Raw genomic sequence first — 12,692 nt, forward strand, 5'->3', positions numbered from 1 at the left:
AGTTTCAACTGGCAAATAACGGTGTTCCAAACAAGCATTCGGCGGGCGAATTGTTGCTCTGGGTTCATCATCAAGCTCTGTTCGAAACAATCGTCGATTTTGTGATCGCCTAACTGAATGGCGAGAAAACGCACATGCATGCCACGTGGCATAAAATTCAAAATTTTCACAAAAACATTTGGAGGGCAAAGCCCCATGGTGCTGATTGATCGGGCTTATCCATAGTCGACATGAATATGTGCCAGCTGAGTGCTATATACGGTACTTTGCTCTGTAACATACGGTATGCGCAAATTGCAACCATGAATTCTTTAGATCATCTACTGTAACTAAAAACAGGTACTTATAAATTATTTACTAGATTAAAAAAGTGATCACTGGTTTATTGACTAGTGACATGTCAGATTTTAATACAGTTTTTTTCCCCCGCTTGTCAGATGTAATGACTTCTATCAAGAACTGTTGACTTTTTTGAGTTTTTCATTTGTTAAAGTACATGTAGGAATGCCTAACCTGGTAGCCAAAACCTAAATTTTTGTAGTCTTTGGCTAGTTGGCTACCATTAGTCTTGAGGCCTGTAATGGTTAAATCAGAGACTTATTATAAAATTAATTTCAAATGATAAAAATGATCCTTACAGTATCTGAGGAAAATGGGTTTGACAATTTTATTCTGCATCTCTCTGTTATTTCATAATGAAGCAATATCATCTCTGCTTTTGTCTTTAGAGGTAATACCGTGCTGTCCAAAAGTGACTCCTGAAAAGAAAGTCGTGGTGGCTGGGACAAGTATCAATTTCACTTGTGTAGTTGACATTAAGTATAGTTTTGCAAAGTACCTGTCGTTCAAGTGGTTCAAGGAAGAGGGGGACACTTATGTGGAAATTCCTGTCGACCAAACACATAGAGAGAATGACAGTTCTTCAGTGTTGATGATTAAAAATGCAAAAACAACACCACTAGGTGGCACTTTATACAAGTGTCAGATGTCTTACAGGGGAAAAACATCCATTTATCAACCACGTTTGGTAGTAATGAGTGGTGAGTGCCATTAATATTAGCTGGTTAAATGTGGCTAAGTGTAATTTAGGCAAAGTTTAAATCTCAAGGCATTGCTTGTCAAAGGCCTTGCCACTCACATGCCTCTGGGCAGCCCCAGACCTCTATCAGGCTAGGGGCTTCTCGCCAATGACAGCCCACTAACATGACCTTCTGAACTTGTGGGCTTATTTGCATGACACCTACACTGCCATGCATCAGTTTTGATTGGCTTATTTTATACCTGCCAACTTTTTCTGGGTCAAAGGTGTGAGATTTTTATCCTGAGAGTGCCTCAGGATAATGGTGATACGACAGGTCTGACGTCTGAAGTTTTCCAAAGACGTCTGTTCAAGTATTTTGAAGATGTACATACCGAACATACATGTACCCCGATCCTAGTGCATTGACATGTTTTCCTAAACAGGACCTCGTTCCCAATGCTTTTCTTGTCAAAACTCTGAGATTTCGGGGAAAGCATCGTAGTTTACTCATTTGACATGGAGTTTTCGTTTCTCACATTGGCTATTAAAAATTCACATATTTTTGGAAAGTGTGCTGGTTATGGTTATAATAACTCACATTTTTTGACTAGGCGTGAGAAATTGGTTCGTAAGCGTGGGTTGGTGTGAGATCGAAGTTTTTAACTTGCAGGCATAAGACTTATGCCAAAGGCACCCACTGGGAGTTGGCAGGTATATCATTTCAAACAGAAGATGGAAAGATCATATCGAAAGATGGATGTTGAAAGATAGCTATGCACGTAACACTTAAAGCGGGTGTAATATAATGGTAGATTAGATACAGTTAAATGTAATTTGTTCTCTCTTTGCATGTTTGGATAAACCATTTTAAATAACAGTTAATTTGGTTCCTTTTCCCTCTATAGGTCTCAGTGCACCGACAATCACACTTTTAAATCCATCTATTATTGTTGAGGAGCCAAATAAGGTGAAGGAGACATGTAAGGCCAGTGGCTTCCCTGTGGCTAAAATTACATGGTTACAAAATGGAAAACAGATGTCGACATGTTTGAAAACTGTCAGTAATAGCTGTGCTGGACAAAACTATCAAGTTATAGAAGAAAACAATGAGGATATTGCTTCGTCAAAGAGCCGCCTTATTATAGTGAGCACAAAGTTCCCAAGAGACCATGGAAACTACACATGCGTGGCAACAAACAGTGAAGGTAGAGGCCAAAAGACCATGGAAGTCTCTATTTACAGTAAGTACAAAATTATGCATAATTCACTGGGTATGGTATTGTGTATACTGGTACAGTCAATAACTGCCATTATTTTGTGTTGAAGATATGATCAGTGTGTGATGAAAATTAGAGGATAATGCCAGAGGCTGAAAGGTTGTCCGAAAAATGAATAGTTGACCAAAAAGTGAAGCTTTGAGGGCAACTGTGAAATTTTGAGGACAGTCTGTCTGGCAAAGGCAATATCCTCCAATATGAAGTTTGGGCAATTGCATTTTTTAAGCTGTTGTTTTTCTTTCATCAGTAAGCTATAGTTCACATAAATTATATATGTCTTTCATATATTCACTATGTCATCTACACCACATACGGGTCATTAGAACCTCCAATGCCCCCGCACCCCCCACATCGAGGCTTCATAGCTCAGTTGGTAGAGCAGTGCACCAGTATTGTGAAGGTCATGGGCTCAAATCCTGTTGTAGCCTTGATTTTTTTTAGGTTAAAAAAATGCAATTGCTTATAAATTGCTTACACACTGTTAGGAGCACTTCATTCATGTCATCAATAATCCACAGACTTTCACATATTACTATATGTCACTGTACAGTATACCGTAAAGTTCCATGTATAAGCTGCACCCGTAGATAAGCCGCACCCCCGATTTGGAAGCTCAAAATTTTGGGGGAAAAAACATACAGACAATAAAGTTTGAAGTTCAAGTGAAGTTCTATTGGTAAACAAACAAGGGCAAACAAGCACGGTTTCAAAACACTGACACGGCGGTTGTTGCAATGTTTGATATAAACTAAGTCTTATGAAAGCAAAATTTCACTTGTTATACCTCCTTTTTAGTTTGAGTTCACAATATCTTAAACTTGGATGCTCTCTTGATATCATTTTTTCGGGATTATCACTTCCAAACACTCCTGAAACACTTGTAATTCGTACGAATCGTACGCGAATGATGAATGCTTAGTAGCCAAGCTTTGAAATGTAGAGAGGAGTCTGGGCATTAAAAACAAACATGGCGGCACTTTCTTCGAAAGAAACCACGTTTTCAAGATTCTTGGAAACTGCTACCCGCAACAGGATAAAAACTTCATGCAGAATAAGAGTTTGATAATCCAGCAGATTCATTTGCTGTGAAGGTCAATAAAAAAGCGAAGTGGTCGGCCATTTGCCTTGTGAGTACTTGCGTTTATCTTGGTGCTTTCTCGCACGCGGCGGAAAGACATGCTTCGAAGTGACCGGCAGGCTTCACTGAAAACAGCTTTGCAGAGGAACTAAAAGGCAGTGAACAACAACAAAGTTTTCAGGTTGTTATATGTTTATTCAGTGATGTCTTGAGAAGTTTTTTTATGAATATTAATTAGGCCTTTGAGATCTCCAACTGGAGATGTTTCCGTAGATAAGCCGCACCCCCGATTTTCGACTTGAATAATAGAGGAAAAAGGTGCGGCTTATACATGGATCTTTACGGTAATAATTATATGGATGCCAGCTTGTTCATTGCAAGTGATATTTAATTCACCTTCCAATTGAAATTTATGTAATAATACATTGTACTAATTCAGTGTTATTGACTTTCTATTGTCTAACAGGTTTGCCTAAATTTGACAAGACAAAATCTTTTTGGATAACAAACCAAATATATTGCCAAGTGAGTGAAACCAACCCATTACCAAAAATCACATGGCAACATCAGACTGGACTGTGTTTAAATATAAACCCAGAATGTAAGCCAGATGACAACAGATGGCGAGATATCACAAGTAGTGCAAACTTTGTAATCTCCCCTGGTGTTGATGTGGCCACTGCCAAGAGCACTCTTACCATGCCTAAAGATGCACCATCAGCATTTTTCAGATGTTTGGCAAGGAACGCGAGAGGGTCTAGTGTTAATTCCGCAATGAGTTTCTTTGCAAGTGGTAAGTTATGTGTAGGCCAGTTGTTGCTGTTTAGTTTTAATGGTGTTAGAGGTGTGACACCCTTATGGGGGTGTGAATTGGAAACAGAATTGAAAAATCTGGTTTCAAGCCCTCATCAGGATCACTGTTCTGTGATCGTAAGCGGGGCTAGCAGGGATGTAGCTAAGAAAACATCCAAGTCGGCTCATAAACAAACCCAGCTGGTTTTTCTGGCCTCCTAAAGTTTACCCAAGTCTTTGAAATTTCAGCTGGATTTGTGTTCTATTTCAGCCAGTTAAATAAGCCAGCAGCTGGCCCTTAGTGACATCCCTGGGCTAGCTTGTTCGATGCAAGCATATGTTAGCGAGCAAGTACATTTTGTTCTTGAAAGTGACTGCCATCCCCGGGGGGGGGGGGGTGGGTACTCCCCTATATAAGGTATATAGGTATGTGCCGCCCCAAAGGGTATGGTTTTTGAGCCGTTTTGGTCTGAAAACGGGTATAGATTTTGAAAATTTTGGTCTGAAATTGGGTATTGTTATCTGGGGAACATTCACGAAAGCTCATAAACTTATTTTTCTTCCCAGCAACCAGAGCGAGTAACTGGTGAGAGACAAAGAGAAATAGATAAAATATATCATTTCAGCGTTCATTTCAAGGTCATGTCTGAAAACGGGTATGGCTTTTTGAGGCCAGGTCTGAAAACGGGTGTGGAAAATGACATTTTTTGGTCTGAAATTGGGTCTGGATTTGGAGATGCGGGCGGCACACCCCCACCAAAAATTCCAAGGAGTACCCCCCCCCCCCCCGGGCTGCCATCTTGAATTCAAACTCAAGAAAGGCTTAGTGAAATAGGGAAAAACCATCCTAGAGGAGTAGGAGTGATGCTGAATGAAGAGACTGCTTCTCTGGGCTCAACATTTGCAACTCCAAGGCGAAATAGGTCAAGTCTGTATATGAGCCTAGTGGCCTATTACAATGTAGGTCGGTGATGCTTATCCCAGTTTCAGTGGCATAAAGCAACTTAAGGAGTATTTGGCTCCCCCATGGATGGGATGCTAGTCCATTGCAGGGTTACCCCCCCCCCCCTCCCCTTTCTGCATTACATTTGCCTGTACCCATTTATACACCTGGCTGTTGAGAGGCACTATGAGAATGCCCAAGAACACAATACAGGGCCTGTAGGGCTTGAACCCAGAAGTGCAATTCACTAACCATTATGCCACCACGCCCCCAAACTGCAAGAGCAAAATTTGGCTACATGTTCTGGTTACTCTTGATCAGGTATCATGCCTGGTTAATATCAGGGTATTGCTAAGGAAATTTATGCCAGGTTGAATAATTAGTGGAGTTATCAAGTTCAACATGGTAATATTAATTACTAGACTATTATACTGCTCTACGTGTACTGTGCATAATTATACATGATGTGAAATTAGTTACTGAAAACAAATTTAAAGTATTTGTTTTTCTTTTGAATTACTTTTAGGAATGGACAGAATAAAAATAACAACTTCTCAAGTGGAATATGATGAAGATCAGACCTTGAAAGTCAGATGTGTTGCGGTGTGCAAAGGCACTATGATTGGTTGGTACAAAGACGGTCAACAGTTGTCTGCTGCTGACCCAAGAGTGAATATAACATGGGCAGCAGAGAATGACAGGACATGGACAAATTTAGTGGTGGAAAGACTTGCAGTGAATGATTCTGGGACCTATACATGTAGAGCACGAGATTGCATTTCTAACCAACCAATGAATGACTCAAAACGTATTACAGTCAAGAGTAAGTTTTTTTATTATTTGCTAACTCTGCAAACAGACCAGATAAACAAAATCCTGCCTTGATTGGCTACCAAGTAGGCAAGATGGTGTTGTCTTAAAAAAAAAAATAATGATGATGATGATGATGATGATGATGACAAAAAATTACATGACTAAGGTAGTCAGGGGGTCAATAATCATAATCAATCAATAAGAAAACTACATTGCCAGTCCAATATCTTTCATGTTATTTTTTGGTTGGGCATTGTCCAGAATGACCACGTAAGAAGTTGTCTGTTGTAGCGACTTACAAAGGTAAAAGAATAAACTTGACCATCATAAAGAACCCCCTGAGTTGCTTATTGCCTTTGTTTCACAGTCAAAACTGGCCAAGCATTCCTACAAATAACAAAGTAATGAATTCAGTAACTCAGTAATTCATTCCCAAAAAGAAAAGTCAAATTGGACATCATTTAAAACTTGAATGTGAGTATAATTAATGTCAGGATCATGTGACAGGCATTTTAAAAGTATGCATAATTTGCATAAAATGAATGCTGGGTCCAAATTATGGTTTTTTTTTTCTAATTCTTTGATGGTCTAGATTTATTCTCTTTTATTTTTCTCTTTTCAGAGGTTTTTCCGCCAAGCATACTCGCCTTTCACAACCAGACTGTTTACCGTAAAACAGTTGCAAATTTGCACTGTGAGATTTCAGCTAATCCTGTTCCATCTGTGCAATGGTATAAAGACAATCATTCTCTTGAAGGTGAAATTGGAGAGCTGCATAGGTTAGTGTCCTGTGACAGCCTGGTGCAGGGTTTCTATCGTGTTAAAAGTGAAGTTGGAAGATTGGTCATTTGTAAGCCTGAGAATGCTCTCCATACAGGATTTTACACATGTATTGCTGCCAACAGGAGAGGGGAAACAAATGCCACCGCTTTTCTGGATGTTTTGGGTAAGAGTTTTTTTAAGCAGTCAGTCAGTCAGTCAGCCTGTCTGTCTGTCTGTCTGTCTGTCTGTCTGTCTGTCTGTCTGTCTGCCCGTCCATCAGTCAGTCAGTAAGTCCTTTCATCCTTCCGTCCACGTATGCATATCTATCGGTCAGTCAGTCAGTCCGTCCCTCCGTCCGTCCGTCCGTCCATCAGTCAGTCCGTCCGTCAGTCAGTCAATCCAAGAATTTGTTGTGGATGTAGAATTTCATGACTTTATTCACGAGTGTGGTTAACTTAATGTACTGCATTGTTTATTCACAGTAGTGGAGTTGATTATTTAATTTCATAATCCCCCAATATCCCCGCTTGATTTTAACGGAAACTATATTATTTTTTTTAAATTTAGAAATTTAAAGCTCTTGAAGAAAATGTCCCTTTTAGAAACAAAGGCAAACTAATTTTTCTTTTATCGTTTTTAGAGGATCCTGTGATTGTTAACCCGAACAAGGAATCCCAAACTCTGTCTGTAAAGCTGGGAAAGCCGTGGAACATAACATGTCAGGCCACAGGAAACCCAGTGCCAACAGTGGAATGGAAGAGAGAGAATGGAAACAAGTCAATGTCTCCCAAAGAGCACAGTAGCAAGGGTGCTGTCTTATCCATTGATTCTGTCAGTGAAGACGACTTTGGAGTCTATTTTTGTGTGGCAGTCAACTCAAAGAACGTAGCATATGCATACGTAAAATTAGGTAAGATGAGAGGTTGTAGCTCACCTTTGCTTGATTAAAGCGTTCTCATCCCCAAAGCCCTTTTCGTTTCTCTTAGCTGACGAGGCCTTGGCACGAGAAACGAAGGGCTCTGGGGACACAGGATTTCCAGTCCTAGATTCTGGGACTTTGGGTCTTCATGTGTGCAGTCATGACGTTTCAAAAGAATGCACGAGAGAGAGTCATTGCGTTTTTAACTGCCGTTTAAAAATTCTTTGTTTCAAACAGCCAATCAAAAAAAATTCGAATTAATTCAAAAATCCTATGTCCACAGAGCCCTTTGTTTCTCGTGCCAAGGCTTCGTCGGCTAAGAAAAGCGATAAGGGCTATGGGGATGAGAATGTGATCAAAGTTCATGGTCTTTTAGGGCGAAGGACGGAAGAAAATGCGTTCGCGGTAAAACACCGTGAACCGGTAAACTACCATTCCTATAATATCGTTCGTCACAGTCGCTTACGCTTTTACGCTTCTGTAGGGAAACCTTTCCCAAAACGGCTATATATGTGTGTGCAATGGAGAGCAGCCATAAGTGAACTTTTGTACGTAGTACGAGTTTTTCTTCTTAGGTTGTTGACGAACCCATTTGTAAAATTGTCCACAGTGTAATTTCTCATTCTTTAAACTGAAGAAGAAAAGTATTTTTCCCTTTATTTTCAGTGTCAGCCGATCCTCCACCATCTGAGCAACCTCCACAAGGACTAAAACAAGAAATCATTATTGCTCTGAGTGTAGTCGGCGGCCTCCTGTTTCTCTTTGTTATTATGGCGATCGTCTGTTGCGCTTTCTTTCATCACCAGCGACAGCAAATTAAAGAGTATCGCAGTCAGTTTTTCCCGTACTTTGATGGGCACCATGAGGTAATGTGATTTTTTTTTTTCAAAGAAATTGCAAAAATCCAAATGCGTCTTCTTGTGTTTGTTTGTTTGTCTATTATAGTTTGGTTAAAAACTGTTTTTCGCTTGTAGGCCGGTTTTCTAACTAACAATAAGACTGCGCAAAGTTCAGCGAAAATTCTAATTGTTTTAGCATAACTAGCATATATATATATAGCTGGCAGATATTAAACAAACAATAATATTGAAACTGATTTATTGTCGGTTTTGTTATCATTTCTCGGCCTTACTGCATGAAAAACCACGCGCGCGCTCTAATGCCTTCTTTTTAAACAATAGAATGTTTCTGTCGAGGAACTATCGGCTGAAGAGAAAGGCCACAAACAACCTTGCTTTCAAAATGTTTAGCGGTAGGTTTAGAGGCATCTTTATAGAAGTTTTTTTGTGCCTCTTTAATGCTCGCGGAAGTGATCTCTTGGGTCTTCCTTAATGTAATCTCAGGGTCTTCCCTGACGCAAAACTTGTTTATTCTGATTGAGTAGAGAGATTTTGCATGAAGTTGTGACAGACCAGTAAACACAAACGCCAAACTAGAGCAAGTTTATCAAAAACCACTGTAAAAAAATTCAAATCCATGTTTACTAAAGACATGCTGTCCTGTTTAGATCGATCTCAATCGCACACTCCACGAGCAGTGCGATAATCTAGCTTACGACCCAGTCTGGGAGTTTCCAGAGGAAAGGCTCGTTCTTGGGGAAGTGCTGGGATCAGGGGCGTTCGGACAGGTCATCAAAGCGGAGGCCATAGGAATATCGGACTTCAATCCTCGTGACAAAAGCGCCGAGAATGCCCGGCGACGCTCCAAAAGGCTTCGTCGATCCAGTAGCAGCAGAATGTACCAGGATTCTAAAGGAGTACCTTATGTCAAGACCACTGTAGCTGTTAAGACACTCAAAGGTAGCTAAAGTCTTATATTACCCCCCCCCCCCTCCAATTTTTATTACCGGAGTGCCAGGAAGGCAGGCGGGTTGTACGAATATATCTAATCTACACGTATAGTACGATTGTGCCCTTCCTAGTATCAATTTCTGGTTCTGTTCCCCAGGATTTAAGTCCAGCGCCCTCACCACTAGGCCACGGTCGCTTCTTTACTTGTGCACTTTAACCACCAAATCAACTGAAAATACAATGCAAAAGTGCACTTTTTACAGCAGCAATAGGATAATTTCATCAGTCAACAGCTCCCGGCTTGTCTGGTATATCAGCAATGTGAGGAAACCGCCGATGCCAACCTCGTTCCCAGGCTCTCTCTCTCCCCGCCCCCCAGAGAGGAGAGAGACCCTGGGAACGAGGTTGCGCCCATACCAGCAATAACATTCTGCATTGTTAATTATCACTTCGCTTTATTTGGATAAAATCTTAGTCTATTAGTTCCTGCCTCCTATTTCGTTCATAAACTTAAAAGTATGACCAACGTTTGATTAAGAGATTAAAAACATTATTAACGCCAAATTTCTCCTTACGAAAATTGTACAGAACACATAAAATCCAGTTAAAAAATTAGGATCTTTACATTTTAGTGGGAGCCACGGCAACAGAGTTCAAAGACCTTGCTTCGGAGTTGAAGATTCTTATTCACGTTGGAGAGCACAAGAATATCGTTAACCTCTTGGGAGCTTGCACAAAGGGTGATCGCCTGCTTATTATCATGGAATATGCTCCTTATGGAAACCTGTTGAAGTTCTTGCGAGGGAAGCGAGAAATTTACGAGCCGACCTGGGTAACAACGACGAACAACCCCGAGGTTGAACTTACGATCACAAATTTGGTGGTTTTCGCCTATCAAGTTTCTCGTGGAATGGAGTTTTTGGCGTCTAGAAAGGTATGTCTAGAAAGGTATGATTCAGCAATTTATTACGATTATGCTGAAGCAATATGTAGTTTTGGAAAGCAAGCAATTCACAAAATAAACGCACACCCCCGTTTCCGAGTTTAGGTTTAAGCAAAGGAAAAATATTGACAGAAACATGGGAGCGTTCATTATCCTAGTTAAAGTAAGCTCCCATCAGCTCAGCTAAAAAAAAAGGTCCTATCATTTTCTTGCAACTATTACGTCGTGTATGTCCCATTAAATGGCCCTTTAGTATTTCCATTCCTTCCATTCATATACCTGGGTGGCGAGAGGTACTGTGAGAGTAAAGTGTCTTGCCCAAGAACACAACACAATGACCCCGGACACATCCTCGGAGACCCAGGGGCAGTTAGTGGGGGCGAGGGAAAGTCTATACGGGCGAAAAAAAAAAAATCGGCGAAGAAAAGTCAAGAACGAAAAAAATAGCCCCTGGGGACAAACTCTTACCGGACCAGTTCCAAAAGGACGCCGTCGTTCTGGCTTCTGATTGGTGCCACAAAACTTTTGTTTTTTTGTGCCCAATCAGAGAGCAGCAAAACCAGGAGTCGTTTCGTGTGTTCTTACATGGACAGATACACGAAGCCCAGTTGGTCGCCATGTTTTCTGTTCGTTGAAGCTACAGTTGGAGGAGAAAAGTTGCAGTCACAGATGTAGGGGAAATCGTTCGGCATATCTGCAAGTAACTTACGCGACATACGCAAGATCTTCGTAGGTATCGTACACACACACCGATTAACTGATGTCGATATAACTTGCACGTGTTTCGAAATTCGCTTTCTTTGGCTGGACGAACAATTTGAATTTCTTTCTCCTGCTTTCTTGCAATACTTGCTGTGACTGAAACTGTGCCAATGCTGAGTAATTTTCTTTATCGCACGGGCCAGGCAGGTATGTCGAGCAACGGACAGCTTCGTGTACGAGAGGAGCACAATTTTCTTCAGCTTTCTTTGAGAACAGTGAATTTCATGATGTAATTATGCACCTATCAATGTAAATCCCGCAGGGGGGGGGGGGGGAGTGCGGGCCAGGGGTGGGGATTTGACAGAAAAGTAAAAATTGCAGTCAAGTTCCCGAGGGTGGGAAAAATATTTTTGTTCAAATGTACCTAAGAAGACCCACCCAGGGACAGAATTCTAAAACAAACTAACAAGTACTTTCTACATACCTTTATTTTCTGTCAATTCAACCGTTTCGGTATTCATATTGAAAACAATAAAAGGTCACGGACGTCTTAGATTTCCCTCAGGATTCCTACTCCAAATGTACTTGAAAGTAAAATATTCTTAAAATCGCTATTTTATGACTAAATGGCGTTAAAAGTGGCAGATAAATGCCGATGAAAAACTCAGAATCGTACCTTGCAATGAAGCATATGATTTCCAAAGCCACGAGAAGGAAGAACTTGGTAATCGCGTCTGAAGATTGGATCCAGGCGCTTCCCAGTCAAAGTCAAATGTCCCAACCCCCGGGACGCGACTCGCAGTCAAATGCCCGACAGAGGGGATCGTTCTTGTTGTCAAATCCCGTGCCTTTGCCCGCACTCCCCCCCCGCGGGATTTACATTGATAGGTGCATTAGTTTTTTCCCTGACATAAACGTGCAAATGTAAATGCACTTAATTTATTTGTTAGCTTAACTTTTTTTTCATTAAATGTTAATTTTTAATTCTAATCTGATGTTTTCACCACTTTTTATTTGTGAAATGTCATTTTAATTTTGTAAAGTGCAAATGATTATCATTTATGAAAATTGCACAATAAAAATCAATAATATTATTACCGGTATAATTAATAATATTGAGTCACAGAATTCTTCCAAACCACTGTATATACCAATGTCTGCCATTTTAATTGACTCCTCATCAATGGACCTGACTGTTTTTTGAGATGTAGTTTTTTTAACTGTATAACTAAAAACAGTTTTATATAGCCTGTGTGCCTCTGCCTAGTCTAGCTCAGTCTACAGTGCATGTGTGATGATAAATGGGATGAAGTAAATTGATTGATTGACAAGTGGTTTTTAAAAATGCCTTTGAAAAACAATGATGTCTTCATTTTGATAATACAGATTGAGATACTGTATATCTATTGTGCTTTTCAGTAATATGAACTCAGCCCAATCAACCGCTAAACCAGTTTACAGTTTTTGCTACTGTCAATCATAAGTGGACCTCACGGGAGACATTTAAACCAGGTCAAATCTGTTGGCTTGTTTTGTTTTTTAAGGTTTGTGGGTTATTGCCATTATTATGATTGACGGCAGCAAAAAAGCAATCTTTGGGTTTTGAACTTCAGAGTTCAGGTGTTACTAAAAATGATCACTGATGTGTTTAC

General features: G+C 40.3%; 1 protein-coding gene across 2 annotated transcripts in view; it reads left to right on the forward strand.

Annotated features, from left to right (window-relative positions):
• Positions 1-785: 785 nt before the first annotated feature.
• LOC144655377 (fibroblast growth factor receptor 4-like) overlaps positions 786-12,692 on the forward strand; it is a 92,256-nt gene continuing 80,349 nt past the window's right edge. The window contains exons 1-9 of one of the 2 annotated variants that reach the window (XR_013571080.1): positions 786-1,040; positions 1,927-2,262; positions 3,843-4,169; positions 5,638-5,934; positions 6,547-6,870; positions 7,327-7,596; positions 8,272-8,471; positions 9,113-9,404; positions 10,028-10,329. Coding sequence is in view for 1 of the 2 variants with exons in the window: in XM_078515623.1 (XP_078371749.1) it covers positions 932-1,040; positions 1,927-2,262; positions 3,843-4,169; positions 5,638-5,934; positions 6,547-6,870; positions 7,327-7,596; positions 8,272-8,471; positions 9,113-9,404; positions 10,028-10,329 (2,457 nt within the window). In the remaining variant the exon portion in view is untranslated. The remainder of the gene's footprint in view (positions 1,041-1,926; positions 2,263-3,842; positions 4,170-5,637; positions 5,935-6,546; positions 6,871-7,326; positions 7,597-8,271; positions 8,472-9,112; positions 9,405-10,027; positions 10,330-12,692) is intronic. The other variant, XM_078515623.1, reaches the window with a different exon arrangement.

Source organism: Oculina patagonica, chromosome 5, assembly GCF_052425735.1.
Source record: "Oculina patagonica isolate OP01 chromosome 5, crgOcupat, whole genome shotgun sequence".
NCBI lineage: Eukaryota > Metazoa > Cnidaria > Anthozoa > Scleractinia > Oculinidae > Oculina > Oculina patagonica.